This window comes from Malus sylvestris, chromosome 12, assembly GCF_916048215.2.
Source record: "Malus sylvestris chromosome 12, drMalSylv7.2, whole genome shotgun sequence".
NCBI lineage: Eukaryota > Viridiplantae > Streptophyta > Magnoliopsida > Rosales > Rosaceae > Malus > Malus sylvestris.
In genome coordinates, this window is record NC_062271.1 from 29902629 (window position 1) to 29923785 (window position 21157).

General features: G+C 36.8%; 1 protein-coding gene across 1 annotated transcript; it reads right to left on the reverse strand.

The window, feature by feature from the left end:
* Positions 1-12859: 12859 nt before the first annotated feature.
* On the reverse strand, positions 12860-17622 carry LOC126594453 (sodium/hydrogen exchanger 2-like). Its single transcript, XM_050260778.1, has 15 exons — positions 17019-17622; positions 16403-16771; positions 16163-16281; positions 15730-15827; positions 15556-15615; positions 15433-15479; positions 15153-15347; positions 15000-15046; positions 14828-14894; positions 14617-14717; positions 14399-14500; positions 14160-14298; positions 14008-14070; positions 13778-13861; positions 12860-13518 (listed from the first exon to the last, which is right to left on the reverse strand). Exons 2-15 carry the CDS (start codon positions 16577-16579, stop codon positions 13183-13185), a joined length of 1635 nt encoding a protein of 544 aa, XP_050116735.1. The 5' UTR covers positions 16580-16771; positions 17019-17622; the 3' UTR covers positions 12860-13182.
* Between the last annotated feature and the right edge of the window lie 3535 nt (positions 17623-21157).

The window sequence follows — 21157 nt, forward strand, 5'->3', positions numbered from 1 at the left end:
CACATGAAAGAATAGGAGTGTATGAAAAATGCACACACTTTCAATCGGCTCAAAAACTCACATAGGATGTATATGGTCACTAAATTCACATATGAAGCTTTAAGTTATACTTTAGTTTCACATTAACAAGGCTATGTGCATTTGGTTTTTCAAAGATGATCAAACATGTACAAAACTAACAAGAGAATTAGGAATCTCACAAAACACATGTTAACTAAGTTCTTGATGATCATGGTTCAAATTTTATCCAATTATATCATTGGGTCGGGAAACTAACAAAAAAAATCTAATTCAAAACAATAAGGGAAACAAGACAATATTTTTGGATTTTTAAATTTTCCGATTTATTTTTTTTTTTTTTTTTCACAGAAAACAAAACTAATTAAGAAAACAAAAAGCAACAACACAGAAACAAATGAAACCAGTTTGTAGTCGAAGGTACAAAAAATTTCAAGTTGGTCATTTTTTTATACTCTTTACCCCCAAACTTAAACTGGACATTGTCCCCAATGTCAGAAAACACTATAATGCAAATAAAAATAAAATAAATAAATAGTAAGAAACAAAATAAAACAATTGGACTGAAAACTTCCCTAATTTGCAGTAAAATCAAGCGATGACCCCCCAAGCTAAAATTCTGCAATCAACTTCAAGGGTGGAAATAACCAAAAGTTTCTGCAAAGAAAAGAAATAATTCATTTAAGTAACACAAGAAAATATGAAAAATGCAAACGAAAAATTGAAAATCACGATAAAAGACAATGAATAGAACTAATAAGTGATCATTGGTCGTGCTTGTTGACTTTCCACAGCTTTCCTCTTGAACTGGTTTGGAATTCTGAGCGAGAATTGCACAGTCTGCATTCTTCTCTGCTTGTTTCTTTAGCATGGCGGGCAGGCACGAGGTAGAGGTGTTGGTCTGTTTCTTTGTTCAATCTTTCCAAGTGCCCACCTCTTGCTTTCTTTCTCCCCTTTTTTCCCTAGCTGAGGATGAATCAGCACGTTGTCTCCACATGCTTCGAGGTTTCATCTTCTTCCCTTATAAGTGAGAGACGAAGCGGAAACATAAGATGATGAGCACTCGAGAGCAAGTGCTGGCTGGAGAAAGGACCAGGAGAAAGCATGATATGAGATACTCGTGCTCTCAACCTTTATGATATGAAATACTTGTGCTCTGGATGGGTTGGTTGCAGGGGTATCCCAGGGGATAAGAAATACAGAGTGACTCGAGAGGGTTTGTTGGAAAGCCATTTCAGAGAGATGAAGAAGTGTTGAGAGGGTGTGCCTTTGCTGTGGAAGGCGAAGGTAGATACTTATAGGGCTTTTCTTCACAACCGGAACTGTTCTCTCACTCATTGTCGGCAGCCGGTGGATGGATGAATAGTACAAATTACGCGCTTTCTGACAAAGCTGCCCGTAATTTCCGCAAAGCTGTGACGAGTGACAACACGTCTAGACAAATTTATCTTTTGAAATCCGGGGTTCGGCTCGTGGGTTCTGAGCAAGCCCATAATTTCGAGAAATAAAACGCCTCTTTTGAGAAAAGAATCCGGCTTTTGAGAAAGGAAACTCCTCTTTTGAGAAAAGAATCAGGCGTTTGAGAAAGGAGCCCCGACTCTTTGATTTGCGAGAGGACGCTTCTCTGAGGAGCGCCTCTCCGATTTCTTCTTTTTATAGAGGCGCTAATTGTGTTCCACAACACACTTGAGCTCCCTCTTGTAAACACTCCCTTCTTGCACTTGTTTAATCTTGATCATTCCGACTCTCTTCTTTCTTCACCACCTCTGAAAAATGTCTGGCCCTTCTGATCGTCGTTTTGACTTGAACCTTGGTGAATAGGCAGCTCCGCCTTCACCAGACAACATATGGCACCCATCCTTCATATCTCCCACCGGTCCTCTTACCGTGGGGGATTCGGTGATAAAAAATGACATGACCGCTGCGGTGGTGGCCCGGAACCTTGTCACTCCCAGAGATAATAGACTGCTCGCTAGACGGTCTGATGAATTGGCGGTTAAGGAGTCTCTGGCTCTTAGCGTGCAGTGTGCGAGTTCTGTGTCCAACATGGCCCAACGCCTATATGCTCGAACACGTCATGTTGAGTCGTTGGTGGCTGAAATACAGAGTCTCAAACAAGAGATTAAAGGGCTCAAGCATGAGAATAAAGAATTGCACAAGCTCGCACACAGCTATGCCACCAGCATGAAGAGGAAGATTGACCAGATGCAGGACACCAATGGTCAAATTTTACTTGATCATCGGAGGTTTGTGGGTTTGTTCCAACAACATCTGCCTTCGTCTTCTGGAGCGGCACCGCGTAGTGAAGCTCCAACTGATCAACCTCTGCCGCCTCCTCCTTCTGTGGCCCCGCCGACTGCTGAAGCCCCGCCTACTACTGAAGCACCACCCGACCAATGAATACTATTAGTTTACATCATTGTAAAATATTTGTACTTTTTTTTTTTATGTATTTTTTTTTTTTTCATTAATTTTAAATTTTATCTTTTTTTTTTTTTTTATATGTAAATTAATGTAAAGAGACTTTGGTTAACCTTCCCCCACACTTAAACTAAATAACACAAACTCACAGAAATCAACCAAATAACACAACTAACTAAACAAAACAAAATGAAAGTAGTAAAGATAAGGGTGGAAGAATGCAAAGCTGATTGGGTTAGTGATTCCAAAGTCTCCCTTCGTTGAATGCTTGGGTTGCCTCCCAAGAAGCGCTTGATTTAACGTCTTTAGCCGGACGCATCTTTCCTTTAAATTTCCCTCGGCTCCATTTGAACCTAAAATCAAAGAAAGAAAAATAAATCAAATATCAAAAGTAAAATACACAAACACCAATATAAACATAAACAAAAACAAAAATAAAAGGATTAGCAAAGTTGCTAATCCCCGGCAACGGCGCCAAAATTTGATGCGAAAATTACTTGACACACAAATTAAACCCTCTTTTTGACAATTGTAGTATAGATGTAAGTAGGGTATCGTTCTAGGCCGGGGATTAGGAGGGATTGCTAATCTATTAAATTAACTTAAAAATATTAAATAAGACTCAAGGACACAAAACTAGGCTAAAAACTCTAATAACTCGAAACACACTTGAAATGACTCAAAATAATGAAAACAATTAAATTAAACACTAGGAACTGAAATGGACGGAAATTAAATTAAAAGACTAACAATAAAGAAAACTAAATAAATAATATAATTTAATAATGGATGGGTGTTTGGTTTTGATGAAAAGTAAATTAAACTTAATTAAATTACAGAATTGACAAAAACATAAAATTAAGGTAAAATGATAAATGACGGACTAGCTAGAGGGTTCTTCTCCACACATGTTATACTTGCATACAAAATGATTTCCAGTTGCTTTTCGATAAGCTATGAATACTCAACGCCCCAAATTAACCGTGAATTGCACTAATTAACCCTCAGTTTTTCCACAAGTTATTGGGTTGGATGATTGCATACGACAACCCAAAACATTCCCTACAAGTTCCCTACATGAGTTGCATAATAGAGATACAAGCAAGAATCATTAAGTTTTATGAAAAACATAAGCATTGACGGGACACTCGTTACTATGATTTGCATGAAACTTATGCCAAGAATTTACTTAACGTGATTGTGACTAGCAACCTTTACTACTTGTGAATATAAGTTCATAACGATTAGGTGAAATTCACTTATATTCTAGCATCAAATTCATGCATGTAAATTAAGCGTGCACTCTCAACCAACATACACAAATCAGTTTTTATACGAACGGATAAGTAAATTGAATTCACAACTTATAAAATCACAACCGAAGGTAATCAATTCATATTACAAATATATTCATGGCTTTGAATTAACCTCTAGCCAAAATAAATTTAATTACACATTATTAAAACCGAAATAAAATAGAAGTTTGAAAAGATTTAACCGAAAGAGAATCTGCTGCGTTCGTGCCCACGCTGCCAAGGGTAGCGTTCTGTGCCGTTGGTTTCTCGTTCCTGCGCCTGCAATTCTCTCCCCTCGCGCTGATTTCTTCTCTGACCTCACCTCATGCTCAAGCTGCCCCGTTTCTGCCTCACTGCCCTCTCCTTTGCTCTCTCCACTCTCACGCTGCCCAAAAGGGCAGCTCCCTGTGCTCACCCTGTCCCTTGCGTCTCTGCGAGCTGCCCAAAGGCAGCTCCCCCCCTGCGTTCTCTCCCTTTCACGTTTTTATATCTCCCGCGCCAGTTCTCTCTCTACATAGCTGCCAACGCAGCCTTTCTTTTTTTATTTTTCTATTCCCGCATGCACCTCACTTCTCTGACTTCTTTTCTGCCGTCCCTCACGTCTCCCCGCGCTGGCACTGCAGCTTTGCTGCTTCTCTCTGACCTCGCTGCCAAAGGGCAGCATTATTCCCTTTCCGCGCTGCCTTCTGCTCATTTTATTCCTTTTCCTCCTGGCAGCCTCGCTACCTTACCTCTCTCCTCAGCTGCCCACGCAGCTATTCCTTTCTCTTCCTTCTTTTACGCTGTCTCCTTCCACTTCTTCTTTATTCTATTATTTCCTTCCATTCTTCACATCTCACTTCTTTCTCTCCCTGCACACATTTCCTTTTTCTGCTATTTTTTTATTCTTTTTTTATTCTTTTCTTTATTCTTTCTACAAAACATAAATATGATGATGTTTCACAAAAATAACGTAAATAGCTTAAAAATATAAGGAACTAACTAAGAAAAGACGAGTGAATTCGAAGTAAAAATATATATAAATATGATCCGATCAAATACCCCCACACTTAACTTTTGCTAGTCCTCGAGCAAAACAAAGAAAACAAGAACAAGAAATAACAAGAAAAACATTAGCTTCCCTCTATGTGACCCTCATAGAATTTCATTTAAGAAAACAAATCATCAAGAATCATAGCTAGCATCAAGAAACTAATCCAAGTTCATCTTCCTTATTCAAATATTAGCAGTAATCTTTAAATCATCCTTGAAGTGTAGTGTGTGAGATAGCCATGCTAATGCAATTTCACGTTTTTATTTTTTTTAAATCATCATATGCAAACTAGCAACCTTCTCACGGGATATGCACTCAATCACACATGTGTTTAGTTTTAATGTGTTTCGCTCAAAGAACCAAATGTGAAATTTCTACTATAAGCTTGCATAAAGATCACTTCTCCACAGTCATAATTGCAAAACTTAAATCAAGAGGACTTTTATTGGATGTAATGAGGCTTAGGGATAGGGTTATTGAAACGAAAGAATAGGAAAACACAAATTCCAAGCTACATTGCAAGCAATTCTTTTCTTTAGATTTATAAGAACTCAAGCTCTCCAACAATTCTTCTAACACCTCCAACCACACCCTTAACTGAAACTTGAAAAACTTTTTATTTTCTTTGTATACAATCTTTCTCTTTTTTTTTTTTTTTTTTTTTTTTTTTTTTTTTTTTTTCACTACAAACATGAAATACCCCCACACTTATTCTTTTGACAAAGACCTTCAAAGTACTTCACAAACATTCTCATAAGGCAATCTCACATTGCTCACTAGCTTGCTTGGAAAGGGTAAGGAAAAATGTTTCAGGCATAATGGTAGACATATCTGGTGATAAGAAATAAAAGGCTCAACATACATGGTTCAAATTGGCAATCTAATGATATCATTTTTATTTGGGAAACATGGTTATTTGGGCCGTAGTAGTAAACCTAATGCCTCTATCATTTCCAAGTTCATGCAATCAATGACAAACATTTCGAAAGATCGTTACGCAAGTTCTAGAGATGTATCTCACATAAGTTCATCACACATGAAAGAATAGGAGTGTATGAAAAATGCACACACTTTCAATCGGCTCAAAAACTCACATAGGATGTATATGGTCACTAAATTCACATATGAAGCTTTAAGTTATACTTTAGTTTCACATTAACAAGGCTATGTGCATTTGGTTTTTCAAAGATGATCAAACATGTACAAAACTAACAAGAGAATTAGGAATCTCACAAAACACATGTTAACTAAGTTCTTGATGATCATGGTTCAAATTTTATCCAATTATATCATTGGGTCGGGAAACTAACAAAAAAAATCTAATTCAAAACAATAAGGGAAACAAGACAATATTTTTGGATTTTTAAATTTTCCGATTTATTTTTTTTTTTTTTTTTCACAGAAAACAAAACTAATTAAGAAAACAAAAAGCAACAACACAGAAACAAATGAAACCAGTTTGTAGTCGAAGGTACAAAAAATTTCAAGTTGGTCATTTTTTTATACTCTTTACCCCCAAACTTAAACTGGACATTGTCCCCAATGTCAGAAAACACTATAATGCAAATAAAAATAAAATAAATAAATAGTAAGAAACAAAATAAAACAATTGGACTGAAAACTTCCCTAATTTGCAGTAAAATCAAGCGATGACCCCCCAAGCTAAAATTCTGCAATCAACTTCAAGGGTGGAAATAACCAAAAGTTTCTGCAAAGAAAAGAAATAATTCATTTAAGTAACACAAGAAAATATGAAAAATGCAAACGAAAAATTGAAAATCACGATAAAAGACAATGAATAGAACTAATAAGTGATCATTGGTCGTGCTTGTTGACTTTCCACAGCTTTCCTCTTGAACTGGTTTGGAATTCTGAGCGAGAATTGCACAGTCTGCATTCTTCTCTGCTTGTTTCTTTAGCATGGCGGGCAGGCACGAGGTAGAGGTGTTGGTCTGTTTCTTTGTTCAATCTTTCCAAGTGCCCACCTCTTGCTTTCTTTCTCCCCTTTTTTCCCTAGCTGAGGATGAATCAGCACGTTGTCTCCACATGCTTCGAGGTTTCATCTTCTTCCCTTATAAGTGAGAGACGAAGCGGAAACATAAGATGATGAGCACTCGAGAGCAAGTGCTGGCTGGAGAAAGGACCAGGAGAAAGCATGATATGAGATACTCGTGCTCTCAACCTTTATGATATGAAATACTTGTGCTCTGGATGGGTTGGTTGCAGGGGTATCCCAGGGGATAAGAAATACAGAGTGACTCGAGAGGGTTTGTTGGAAAGCCATTTCAGAGAGATGAAGAAGTGTTGAGAGGGTGTGCCTTTGCTGTGGAAGGCGAAGGTAGATACTTATAGGGCTTTTCTTCACAACCGGAACTGTTCTCTCACTCATTGTCGGCAGCCGGTGGATGGATGAATAGTACAAATTACGCGCTTTCTGACAAAGCTGCCCGTAATTTCCGCAAAGCTGTGACGAGTGACAACACGTCTAGACAAATTTATCTTTTGAAATCCGGGGTTCGGCTCGTGGGTTCTGAGCAAGCCCATAATTTCGAGAAATAAAACGCCTCTTTTGAGAAAAGAATCCGGCTTTTGAGAAAGGAAACTCCTCTTTTGAGAAAAGAATCAGGCGTTTGAGAAAGGAGCCCCGACTCTTCGATTTGCGAGAGGACGCTTCTCTGAGGAGCGCCTCTCCGATTTCTTCTTTTTATAGAGGCGCTAATTGTGTTCCACAACACACTTGAGCTCCCTCTTGTAAACACTCCCTTCTTGCACTTGTTTAATCTTGATCATTCCGACTCTCTTCTTTCTTCACCACCTCTGAAAAATGTCTGACCCTTCTGATCGTCGTTTTGACTTGAACCTTGGTGAAGAGGCAGCTCCGCCTTCACCAGACAACATATGGCACCCATCCTTCATATCTCCCACCGGTCCTCTTACCGTGGGGGATTCGGTGATAAAAAATGACATGACCGCTGCGGTGGTGGCCCGGAACCTTGTCACTCCCAGAGATAACAGACTGCTCGCTAGACGGTCTGATGAATTGGCGGTTAAGGAGTCTCTGGCTCTTAGCGTGCAGTGTGCGAGTTCTGTGTCCAACATGGCCCAACGCCTATATGCTCGAACACGTCATGTTGAGTCGTTGGTGGCTGAAATACAGAGTCTCAAACAAGAGATTAAAGGGCTCAAGCATGAGAATAAAGAATTGCACAAGCTCGCACACAGCTATGCCACCAGCATGAAGAGGAAGATTGACCAGATGCAGGACACCAATGGTCAAATTTTACTTGATCATCGGAGGTTTGTGGGTTTGTTCCAACAACATCTGCCTTCGTCTTCTGGAGCGGCACCGCGTAGTGAAGCTCCAACTGATCAACCTCTGCCGCCTCCTCCTTCTGTGGCCCCGCCGACTGCTGAAGCCCCGCCTACTACTGAAGCACCACCCGACCAATGAATACTATTAGTTTACATCATTGTAAAATATTTGTACTTTTTTTTTTTATGTATTTTTTTTTTTTCATTAATTTTAAATTTTATCTTTTTTTTTTTTTTATATGTAAATTAATGTAAAGAGACTTTGGTTAACCTTCCCCCACACTTAAACTAAATAACACAAACTCACAGAAATCAACCAAATAACACAACTAACTAAACAAAACAAAATGAAAGCAGTAAAGATAAGGGTGGAAGAATGCAAAGCTGATTGGGTTAGTGATTCCAAAGTCTCCCTTCGTTGAATGCTTGGGTTGCCTCCCAAGAAGCGCTTGATTTAACGTCTTTAGCCGGACGCATCTTTCCTTTAAATTTCCCTCGGCTCCATTTGAACCTAAAATCAAAGAAAGAAAAATAAATCAAATATCAAAAGTAAAATACACAAACACCAATATAAACATAAACAAAAACAAAAATAAAAGGATTAGCAAAGTTGCTAATCCCCGGCAACGGCGCCAAAATTTGATGCGAAAATTACTTGACACACAAATTAAACCCTCTTTTTGACAATTGTAGTATAGATGTAAGTAGGGTATCGTTCTAGGCCGGGGATTAGGAGGGATTGCTAATCTATTAAATTAACTTAAAAATATTAAATAAGACTCAAGGACACAAAACTAGGCTAAAAACTCTAATAACTCGAAACACACTTAAAATGACTCAAAATAATGAAAACAATTAAATTAAACACTAGGAACTGAAATGGACGGAAATTAAATTAAAAGACTAACAATAAAGAAAACTAAATAAATAATATAATTTAATAATGGATGGGTGTTTGGTTTTGATGAAAAGTAAATTAAACTTAATTAAATTACAGAATTGACAAAAACATAAAATTAAGGTAAAATGATAAATGACGGACTAGCTAGAGGGTTCTTCTCCACACATGTTATACTTGCATACAAAATGATTTCCAGTTGCTTTTCGATAAGCTATGAATACTCAACGCCCCAAATTAACCGTGAATTGCACTAATTAACCCTCAGTTTTTCCACAAGTTATTGGGTTGGATGATTGCATACGACAACCCAAAACATTCCCTACAAGTTCCCTACATGAGTTGCATAATAGAGATACAAGCAAGAATCATTAAGTTTTATGAAAAACATAAGCATTGACGGGACACTCGTTACTATGATTTGCATGAAACTTATGCCAAGAATTTACTTAACGTGATTGTGACTAGCAACCTTTACTACTTGTGAATATAAGTTCATAACGATTAGGTGAAATTCACTTATATTCTAGCATCAAATTCATGCATGTAAATTAAGCGTGCACTCTCAACCAACATACACAAATCAGTTTTTATACGAACGGATAAGTAAATTGAATTCACAACTTATAAAATCACAACCGAAGGTAATCAATTCATATTACAAATATATTCATGGCTTTGAATTAACCTCTAGCCAAAATAAATTTAATTACACATTATTAAAACCGAAATAAAATAGAAGTTTGAAAAGATTTAACCGAAAGAGAATCTGCTGCGTTCGTGCCCACGCTGCCAAGGGTAGCGTTCTGTGCCGTTGGTTTCTCGTTCCTGCGCCTGCAATTCTCTCCCCTCGCGCTGATTTCTTCTCTGACCTCACCTCATGCTCAAGCTGCCCCGTTTCTGCCTCACTGCCCTCTCCTTTGCTCTCTCCACTCTCACGCTGCCCAAAAGGGCAGCTCCCTGTGCTCACCCTGTCCCTTGCGTCTCTGCGAGCTGCCCAAAGGCAGCTCCCCCCCTGCGTTCTCTCCCTTTCACGTTTTTATATCTCCTGCGCCAGTTCTCTCTCTACATAGCTGCCAACGCAGCCTTTCTTTTTTTATTTTTCTATTCCCGCATGCACCTCACTTCTCTGACTTCTTTTCTGCCGTCCCTCACGTCTCCCCGCGCTGGCACTGCAGCTTTGCTGCTTCTCTCTGACCTCGCTGCCAAAGGGCAGCATTATTCCCTTTCCGCACTGCCTTCTGCTCATTTTATTCCTTTTCCTCCTGGCAGCCTCGCTACCTTACCTCTCTCCTCAGCTGCCCACGCAGCTATTCCTTTCTCTTCCTTCTTTTACGCTGTCTCCTTCCACTTCTTCTTTATTCTATTATTTCCTTCCATTCTTCACATCTCACTTCTTTCTCTCCCTGCACACATTTCCTTTTTCTGCTATTTTTTTATTCTTTTTTTTTTCTTTTCTTTATTCTTTCTACAAAACATAAATATGATGATGTTTCACAAAAATAACGTAAATAGCTTAAAAATATAAGGAACTAACTAAAAAAAGACGAGTGAATTCGAAGTAAAAATATATATAAATATGATCCGATCAAGGAGATCCTCTTCTAGTAGGAAAAAATCACACTCTCGACTTAGAAGAAACTCTAAAGGTAGAAAAACCTTGGAAATGGATGAATGTGTCTTTTGTCGTAATAAGGGTCATTGGAAGAAAGATTGTCCTAGGTTGAAGACCAAAAGAAAAGAAAGTTTTGAAGCATTTGGCTCGGCATGAGTTGTTCTCTTGCTAGTATTTGGGAGTAATTTTTTGTGTTGATTGTTAATTATGTTGTTTTGGCTTGTCATGGCGTTTTCGGAACTTGGCCAAGGTGGAGATTGTAGAATTAGTGGCCAAGTGGCCAACTTTCGGCTAATAAACAATCAATAATATAAACAAAAGGAAGGTGGACAACATCATGTGTCTTTGGTGAAAAGAAAATGATGATGTCTGTTGAGGAATGATTGGGGTGTGATATCCACACACCCTTTTTTACTTCTCTCACACCCTTTTAATTTTCGGTGGTCAGATTGGATGAATTAAAGAAGATCAAATGATAGAAATTAATAAGGGGTGTGGGAGAAGTAAAAAGGGGTGTGTGGATAGCACACCCCAGAATGATTATTCCTTTTGCTTTGGCTTTTTCAAAGGTAGAGAATTCGGTTTTCGTGCTCCCACTTGTTGCCTTTGGTAAAGAGAGAAACCGAGGGAGAGTTGAAAAAGGACTAGAAAACAGAGAGCATTTTCTGATTGCAGTAGCAAAGAGCAGCAGAGCATCAGAGTAGAGAAGAAGGGGTGCCGTATCCCCATTGGAAGAGGGCTCCTCTCTTTTTGTTAGTAATCATCCACCAAGGTAGTTGTTGTTGTAATAGTTTTGAATTTTGTATATAGATGAAATTGTTCATTATATTTCTCTCTATTTGTTTCTTTGGTATGTGAGAGCTATTGGTTGTATTAGGGTCTTGGGTTGTGAGCTTGCCAAAACTTTGTAAACTCTCATTTGATTGATAGTGGATTATAAGGTGAGCTTCTACTGCTTCGAGAACGTACTCCAGTTACACTGACTGTTCAGGAATCTCATTAAAATCTTGGTGTCTTTTATATTTTATTCTTGCATTTCATTTGATATATTTCCTGTGGGTTAGCTTGAGTTGGTTCCAATTGGTTTGGTTCTGTCCTAGCACAACAATTTGAGATTCTTGGTTTGAATTCTTCTTGTTTTGGCCATAAATAAAAATAAGGTTTGTTGAGATCCAATCTGTTTTTATATAGACAAAGTCGCGCGACTTCGGTCAATCAACTTCGAAGCTCAATTTGGGATCCTATCATAGGGATCGAACGACCTTCCCATATCTCTTCAACCCGTTCGATCCGCAATGGAAATATGATTTGTGGGGGTTTTTTGTAATCCTCTAGTAAATTTTAAATTTTTATGGGTTAACTTGGAAGTTGGAGACTACTTTGAACTTCTTGTTTTGAGTTTGAAGCACCTGTTTGGTTTTTGGTTCTTCTGAGAAAACTTCAGTTTAAGAGTATATAAGTACTTTCATATCGATCTTTTGCTATAATTATCATAAACTTAAAAAATGGATATAATTCAATATTAATACTTTTCATATCATATTTTTGTGGTTAAAAAATTGAAAGATACTTCAGAGCAACTATTACGTGAGGACAATAAGTAAACTAAATACCAGTAAAGCAGATCCACATAAAATCGTCAATTTCTTTATTTTAACAAAGGGTGATGCAAGTAAAGCATCCAAATTGACATGCTCAACAATTTTGAGATCACTAAATATTAGTTTCTATGGCCTTTATCTTAAAAAAGGCTATCAATTCCCGCCGGATCCCTGTCCTCGACTGATGTCTTGTAGTATTCAGCGGGATTGTGCAAAGACTCGTTCTTAGCAGCAACAAGAAGCAAATATAAGGTGCCTGATATAAATGTTATCTCAGACGAAATCAAATTTTCAAACACTAACTTGTTTGTGACATTCTTGTTGTACTCAGAAACGGCCCACTCTCCGATCTCTGTCGTGTTTAAATCAATGCAGTTTGTAGGCTTCCAGGTACCGGGAACGTTGTTTGGTGCAGTAGTGGTTACCAGAGAAACCAGTAGAGCAAAGAGTGCGAGAAAGAAGCAATGAGGATGCATTGTAACCAATGAGTTCTGCTCAAGAATTAATATTATTTTGGGTAATTCGAACTCCAAGTCTTGAGGATGCATTGTAATCAATGCAGTTTTCAATCTTTTTTTATTAGTTTTCCTTACTTTTATCCCGTATTTTTACTAACCCTGATGGGTTAATTTGCAAAGACAAAAAAGTTAAAAAAAAACATTACAATTATTGTTGGAAACAAACAAAACATTGTTACATGTAAAAAAACAGAAAACAGAACATTGTTACATTACATTAACATTGAAGTCTCAGATTCAACCGATGTGCTTGGGACAAAAGACAAGACAAGACAACCCCAATTAAAAGAACAAGCTATACAAAATACAGTGTAGATCAAACATGGTCGCATATTATGGTACACTACTTCCTTTCATAAGCTAATAAAAAACCAAGGATCGAAGAATTATATCGCACGCTGAGTGAGTTCGGGTGAATATATGGTACAATTTATTTCACATTTTGCCCGGCTATGTATCTTCCCGGTGTTCTCATTGCCACTGAACGTTGTTGTTCCGTTCAGTTGGTGAGCCGGGAACAAAGGGAACAAAACCCCGGCCTCCAAACACCGGTCGCATGAAGGCGTTATCAAACTTACGCCAATAGCGATGGACAGTGTGCCTATTAAATGGAGTCGTCAGAAGATCGCGAATGCTGGCTGGCCGTCGAATATCTTGGATAACGAGATCATCTACAGAATCCTGCCCTAGAAGTGGAATAATGATTGATTTTGGAGTGGTTGGTTCTGATGACAGCATGCTGGTTGTTTGTTTTGATGAATGAGGCAGCAAGAACCTTATAAGAGGTTTTGTCATCAATCCGAACACCTGAACAAAGTCCAAAGATGATAATCACTATGGTGTCCAACAAAACTAACTTGTATGATGCACGTTGGAACTACCGCAAATCTAATAAAACTTTAAGTATGATAGAACGACTAAACTTCTGGCAGACCACAAAAGCCCAGCCAGCTAATTCTCTGAGAAACGGATAAATCTTTGGCAGATTACCGTTATTCGTAAGAAAACAGGATCAATGAGGAAACAAAAACGTTCACAAGTACATAATCCAGAGCAGATGTCTTACCACTGTGCTGACAAGAACAACAGTTATCGTGCTAGTGATCATGATTGCATTTGCTCGCAACTGCGTGTGGCCTGACCTCGTAAACTGCATTGAATGAAAATTGTATTACATGAGACCATCTCTCTTTCCTTACATAGTATATAGAATTTGGTTATAATAAGTTCTCATGGAACGCCATATTTTTTTGCTTTTCTCTATGACGAGTAGGTAGTAATTAACATATAACTTGCCTGATTGTAAGCTAGTGCTATCGAAACAGCACCTCTCATGAGACCAGCCCACCATATTATCACCTACAAGAAGAAAAATGTTTGTTAGTTTAATCTGTTAATTCACTGTATCTGAGGGAAAAAAAGCATCGCTGAAGAAACAGTGTGCTTACTTGCTGCCGGAGGCTGATTTTCTCATGTTGGTTTTTCTTTGCTAAGTTTGACAAAAATGATAGGGGGAAAATAAAAGCTGCTCTTCCTAGCATAAGAAGACCTAGCAGTATTGAACTCACCGCCACTGATGTTCCAGGACTACGAATGCAAAGTCAGGCACCGCACGAGTTAGTATAAGTCATAACATTATGAACAGATATGTACAAGGTCCAAAACATCCTGCTTTCCAAGGGCATACCTGTCGCTTACAAATCTCCACTTTTCAATGTCCAAGGCATCCATACCAACATAAAGGAAGATAAATATTTCGGCAACAAATGACAAGGTTGCGAAAGCATGCCTGTAAAAATGTGTAGAAAAATTGAAATCATTAGTTAAATGACCTATTATTAAACTGTGTCCTAAACAGGACCATTGCATTCGAATGGCTTGGAGGTAATATTAAGGAAGCCATACTTGGTCGTAACTCTTGAACTCTCAGTCACATTGTGCCAAGTGTAATGCGACATCACGATCCCACAAAAGAACACAGTGAGAATGCCACTCAAATAGAATAACTGCAACACACGTCAAGTATGTCATTGTCATAGTTGTTTGTATGACCAAAGCAAAAAGATCCAACTAGAGACTTGAAGCCGGAAGAAGGGAGAGTAGAAGAAAAGCTTACTTCAGCCAGTATATATGACAGGTATGCCATGAGCATCATAAGAGCAACCTCACGATCCGTAGAGTGCCTGAATTATGACACAAACCAGGTTGTGTCAGCAAAAATATCTTGTCTACTTGGTTTGTGGTGTGAACGAGGCATAACTTGAATACATAAATTAATAATGATATACCTTGCAAAATAAAGTTTTTTTATAATGTAAGCACTAAGCAGCCCTGCCTGCAAGAGAGGGAAGTTATGCTAAGGTACAAAAAGTAAGGGGAAAAAAACAATATAGCACATTTGTGTATATGGACACACGGAAAAGAGAGGGAAAGGGAATTACAAACACTCCTAGCATGGTGCTTGCGAAAAACAAATAAAAGAAGTTTCCCAGAAAGTGCAAGGCAATGCCGGAATCAAGGTGGGTGAGATCAAAGCTCTGAATAGCATTGAAAAGAACCACAGATGTCGCATCGTTAACGACACCCTCCCCGAACACAAGACTGTAGAGTAAAGGTGTCTCATCTTGATTGAGCACCTGGACATTGGGCAAACAAATTTAGTGTCAAACTATTCATATTTTATTTGTTTGAAAACTCAGATGCGACAAGGATGTGTCATACCTGCAACGTGCAAACAGAATCCGTTGCAGCAAATATTGCACCAATCGCTACGAATATGAGATTAAAATAGTTAGAACCCAAATAGAATCCAAAGAAACAAATGGAGCAAAGAAAGTGAAATACCAAGAAAGTCCCCCAATTCCAGAGTTCCAATATCCAATTTCTTAAAGAATTGTGTAGCGCCTGAATCAAGCAAAGACAAAGTAAGTGAACTTTTTCAAATTCGAGTATAACTCATAAGTCATAACCACCCCTGTGCACATCGGGGAAACAGCATGTTCAGAGTTACGAGCATGCCTAATGATATGATAGTGCAGGATACTAATGTACCAATGGCACCAAACAGTACAATGGTGCTGAAGTTAACAAAGAACTGCTTCTTTTTCACCTGAAACCTGATACACACATAGCAAAAGACCAAAACACGAACCATAAGCTCGGAGGGGAAAATTTTTATTGATTACCTACCAATATGAGATCAACCAACATAATGGAAAATGGAAACTTCGACACAAAAAAGGAAAATTGGTGTCCTGATTGCAGGATGGAAATAGGCGAAAACAACTGTAATAGTTTACGGGAAACATCAAAAACATAAATAGAAACACTTGTGCCGAGGATTGCACGTACGTACTAAAAGCAAAACAAACATCAACTACCTATCAGGATATAACCAACACCTCATTTAATACACTTGTTAGAAAAATATATAAACGGCAAGAAAACTCACCCGGCATTAAAAATAATAGGCGGAAGGAGGTATATAAAGAAAAGATCTTCACTGAAAACCAAAAGATGCGAACTTTTTCCTCGACTGATCAGAAGAATAACTACTCCAGTACATATACCCTACAAACAAACCACATAAAATCAATCACAATTTGCCGAAACACACCAATCGCGTATAATTCAAACTTTTCTTTTCGTATGTTCTGTTTCGTTTCTATCAGTAACCTAAGCAAATACTCACAATCAAAAGGGCGGTGATCGACTCATTCACCCATCGATTCTCCTCGAGAAGATGTCCGATCACAATACAAGCTAAAAGTAGTGCCACGAAAAGGTTCATCGAAACCACAGACGAGTGGTCCGAAGTGGATAGATTTTGTAACTTTGAGATCAACATGCTCAAATGTGGAACCGCCATTGTATCCACCTCTTGGAATAAATTACACAGCAGAAATATATGACAAACTAATTGAACAATCTTTCAACAGAAAGCACAAAAGATTGAGATTCCCTTTCAAGCTTCGTATTTGCAGAATCTTCGAATTTGTGGAATCTATCTCTCCGCACTGTCCATCTCAATAATCTTCGAATATCGTAAACCTTATGAACTCTGCATTAAAACGAAAAAAACACAACTTTTAGAATGCTAAAAGTTCAAAAAGCATCGTTTGGTTGCTGAGAAAATTGAGAAAATGCAGGAAAGCAACTACTTTAAGAATGTTTTCGGATTCAAACGACAGAAAGCGGCTGACTTTCTTTTATTTTCCTCCATTTTCTCGGCATCCAAACGCATAAAACAGAAAATTTAACAAACCAATTTGTCCAAAATTCCAACAATTATATAACAAAATGCTTACCAGGGAGGTTCGAAGAACATGCATAGCAGGAGCAAATTGGGCAAAACGGTAAATCCACCTCGTGATTCTGGATCGAACGGTCTAAAATTCACGAAGACAAAGACTCAAAGAGTTCCAACAGAGGAAGCTGGAACTCAATTTCAGCTCCGAAATTCTCCGGAAACCCCAAAATGGACAGCAAATGCGAGGATTCCCGAGCTCAAATGACAAATAAGAAAATCGCTTCTGCTTAATTCAAACCAAAACAATCGTAATTTTCCGAGAAAATGGAGGATAACGAAGGAAAGTGAGAGAAAATTTTGATAAATAGTTGGAGATATGGAGATTGGAAGAAAACGAGAGAAAATCCGTGGACTTATAAATGGAAGAAAAAGTTGTAGAGAGAGAAGGCGAGGGAGGGGAGAGAGAGAGAAGCGTGTGATTTTTTAACTTGGGGAAAACAGACGGATGACAGAAAACGAAAGAGGGAAGGAGGCGATGCTTGATCTAATGCGGCCGGGATGTAGCGGAATGCGGCGGGCGGTGGGGATCGGATCCGTTGGTTTGGTGATCTTAAATTATCGGGTGCCTGGGCGTGTTTTACTGATTAAATGGCCGTTGAGGAAGGGCAAAGACACCAAAATTCAGCCACTCGCGTCGCTGTTTTCCTTTTGAGAAATAACTGTATTATTGTAAAATAAAAAATAAAAAATTTTCCAAAAAGTAAAATTATTTAAAAAAGAAGAAAAGGTCTGAGTTAAAAATATATAAAAATTAATGAGAAGAGCTTTAAATTGTTGAGTTTTAATGATAATGATAAGATAAATAGTACCAAGATTGACTTTTTAGTGTAAAAATATGATTTTTCGTTAAAGTGAACAGTACTAGGAGCTTTTCGTTATAATTCCCTAAAAATATTCCATTTTGAAATTGTTGTAATTTGATTCATGCCACAAATTATTTTCCAATAAAAACATTTTATTGTCACCTTTAGACAATCTTCAAAGAAAATGGTAAATTACAATTGTACTTCTCCAAATAAATTGTTTAATGTTATTTTGTTTATATAGGACTCTAAATGATTGTATTTGCTAAAAATTTGTTGAAACAAAATTTCTATTGATTTGAATGTTAGTTGAATACAAAAACCCATAATTCAAATTAATTCAAATTAAACTTGACGCTAATGTTTTTAATTTCTAATCACAAAGATTTTTAATTCATTCAGCAAATAACATTTCGGTTGAAAGAATTTTTTATGTCAAATATGCCCAATAACATCTCCACCTTGTATGGACTTAGGAGTTTTTGATTAATGCAAATTATGTAAGTGCATGTTTTATTATGTTATTTTTATTAGTATTGTTTGGATAATTATGAAGTAAAAGACAAGTTTAGAGGATTATGTATTTGATTTAACCAAATACTAAATTGATTTAATAAATAAAATTGAGTTTTTCCACTGAAAGCACCACATCTGGCTAAGCTGGCTCTGTCCAAAGTGGACCCCTTCACTCTTAACTTCATCCACGTTGATGTCAAATTGCGAAATCACGCCACTTTTTTCGAAAAGAAATCATCTTCGATTTGCTTCATCAAATCCTCCTTATCAATTAATTCGGATTCTTGAAATTTAATTCAATAGTTATAAACAATAATTTACTTTTAAAAATTATAATAATCTTAATCATTAGATCAAATTTTAAAAATTCAAATTGTTTAATAAAGAGAACTTGGTGGAAGGGATTCGGAGAATATCTCTTTCCACTATTTTCTTCTTCTTTTTTATTTGTATTCGGTTGTGTTTCTCTTTGCTTTCACTTCTTATTATTTTCGATAATTACAAATCCGCCCCAATTTAGTGATGTCGGTAGAATCTTATTTGAGATTGGATCCACAGATTCGACTGTGTACGTGTGTGTTGGGACAGAAAAGGATCAAAAGACTCTAGTGCCCGAGTGGACTACTACTATATCCGTTTGTGTTTGTCTTTCGTTTTGCTTAAGCATTACACTGTTTTATTTGAGTTTTTCTACTATGTATCAGAGTATAACATTCATCGGATTTTAGATTGTCAAATGCTTTAGACTCTTCGACCAAATAATAAAAGAAAGAGTGGACTATCGATAGAGTTTTTAAATTATCATCTCAGTGAAAATTATTTTTTCGGTAAAATAAGTTCATAAATTAATTAAAAACTACTAATTTCATTCATAATATTATATTCAATGATGTTTTATCCAGTTTTTCATCAACTAAAGCTACATGACACATTTTAGAGGGTAATTACGTCATTTTCTTGCCTATTAAGCCATTTTACGTTGCTTATAAGTTGTGAATCTAATATCTAATTTACCCTTTAAAGTTAACTTTATACACTCTTTTTTTTTGGAAAAAAATAAATAGGTCCTTATATTATGGAAGACTACCAATCTATCTTTTAAAGTGTATTATATGATAGTCACGTGACTGCAAGCTATAGCAGGACAATTCCATTGTACTATCAGTTTATCAGCCCTCAGAGATGAGAAGTTTTTCGGTGTACTCGTAAAACGAGATAGTACATTATATATCATTATATAAATAGAGGAAAGTTTTTTTTTTTAATTGTTCCTCCACTTGTTTAATAACATTCAGTGTACCACTCCTTAGAACCAGGATCCTCGTCGGATCCTGCAATTGTGTCAGTTTATCGTATATTGTATGGTTATAAATCATTTAAAATTTAAAATTTAAATATAAATAGTACCTAATAAAAACTGACCGCATGATATACGATGAACAAACACGACTACAATAATCCGGTAAGGATCCTATGACCACTCCTTATTTCCAGCACACTAAAAAAATCTTTCGGCTAAACAGCTATCCGAAACATAAACATTTTTTTAAATAGCTAATAATAATTATCAACGATAATTTGAGGTTGAGGGCTTTGTCCTTCCACGTGTTAAGTGGATGGATATAGATCTTGGTGGGGTATGAGATTCATGTGGGGCTGATGCTGAGCCAACTTGGCCAACTTTCTGATAGAAAATAATAAAAAAGTAGGCCAACTTTTGAAACTAACGTATCAGAAAATGCATGCCGTATGGCGGGGTTCACGTGGAAATGCATCCAAAATATCTATACAAGTATTTTCTCCTCAACAACGATGTTTTCTTTTGCGAGTTCTGCTGAATTATTATATATTAATATTAATGTTTGTAAAATAAACAGGAACATTCTGGATCTTGTGCTTAGCAGGATTGATATTGGTCTTAATATTAAACTCCCACAAGACATAAAAAATATAAATAACGAGTATAAATAATATTTATCTTAAATTGTGAATACGTGATAATAACTGACTTATTCGGAAAAGAAAGAAAACGACTTGTGGGACTAACACGCAATTTGAACAAACATAGAGTTTGATGTGGGATGAAGAGTGTGGTGTTCGAGGGTAGTATTGAAAAATTTATAGAGTGTATTAAGATAATTTTAATTTAAAATAATTAATATGAAAGTATTAAGTGACTTGTAGTCAAAAGTATATGAAAAGTGAATAAAGCAATCAATATGCATATCATGGTATTTTTAAACACATTAACTATAACTTTCTATTTTGACAAAAAAAACTATAACTTTCTATTTATTCGCAGAAAAAAAATTTCTATTTGTTAATCATCCTACTTTAATAGACATATGCAAAGGACTAAGTACCAAATTAATGGATAATGATGAAATGTTTTTATGTAAATTAGTAAATGCAAATGTTCAATTAAACTATTATTAAATTTTCCCTCATCTTAACCATCATATTCGCAAGTCACGAACAAGGAGCCAGCACAGCAATTGTCTGACAAGTCTCACGAGCAGCATGAGGTGACTCCACCATCGTATTATAATGCGAATAAAGAAGCTTTGAATCTCAAAGGAAAATTCTATTAAAAATTAAAGATTGATTAACAATCTTGTAATAAAAAGATTTATTCATTAACAAGTTCATTTGGATGGGAAACATTTAGTTTTTTTTTTCTTTTTGACATGATTTAGTAAAATTAATTGACATTTATCAGCCAACAACTTGAAGGAAATAAATTATGAAAGACGGGAAAACTAGTATTTTAAAGTCCCATCTTTTTGGGTTTTCTCTCATTTGAACGGTCACGATTAAA

What these genes read in the sequence shown, in the direction of transcription:
- LOC126594453 (XM_050260778.1), bottom strand. Translation starts at nt 16,579, where the DNA reads ATGGCGGTTCCACATTTGAGCATGTTGATCTCAAAGTTACAAAATCTA. An exon ending in TGGAGATTTGTAAGCGACAG is followed by an intron (nt 14,299 to 14,398) that starts GTATGCCCTTGG and finishes TTGCATTCGTAG; the next exon opens with TCCTGGAACATCAGTGGCGG. An exon ending in AAATCAGCCTCCGGCAGCAA is followed by an intron (nt 14,071 to 14,159) that starts GTAAGCACACTG and finishes TTCTTCTTGTAG; the next exon opens with GTGATAATATGGTGGGCTGG.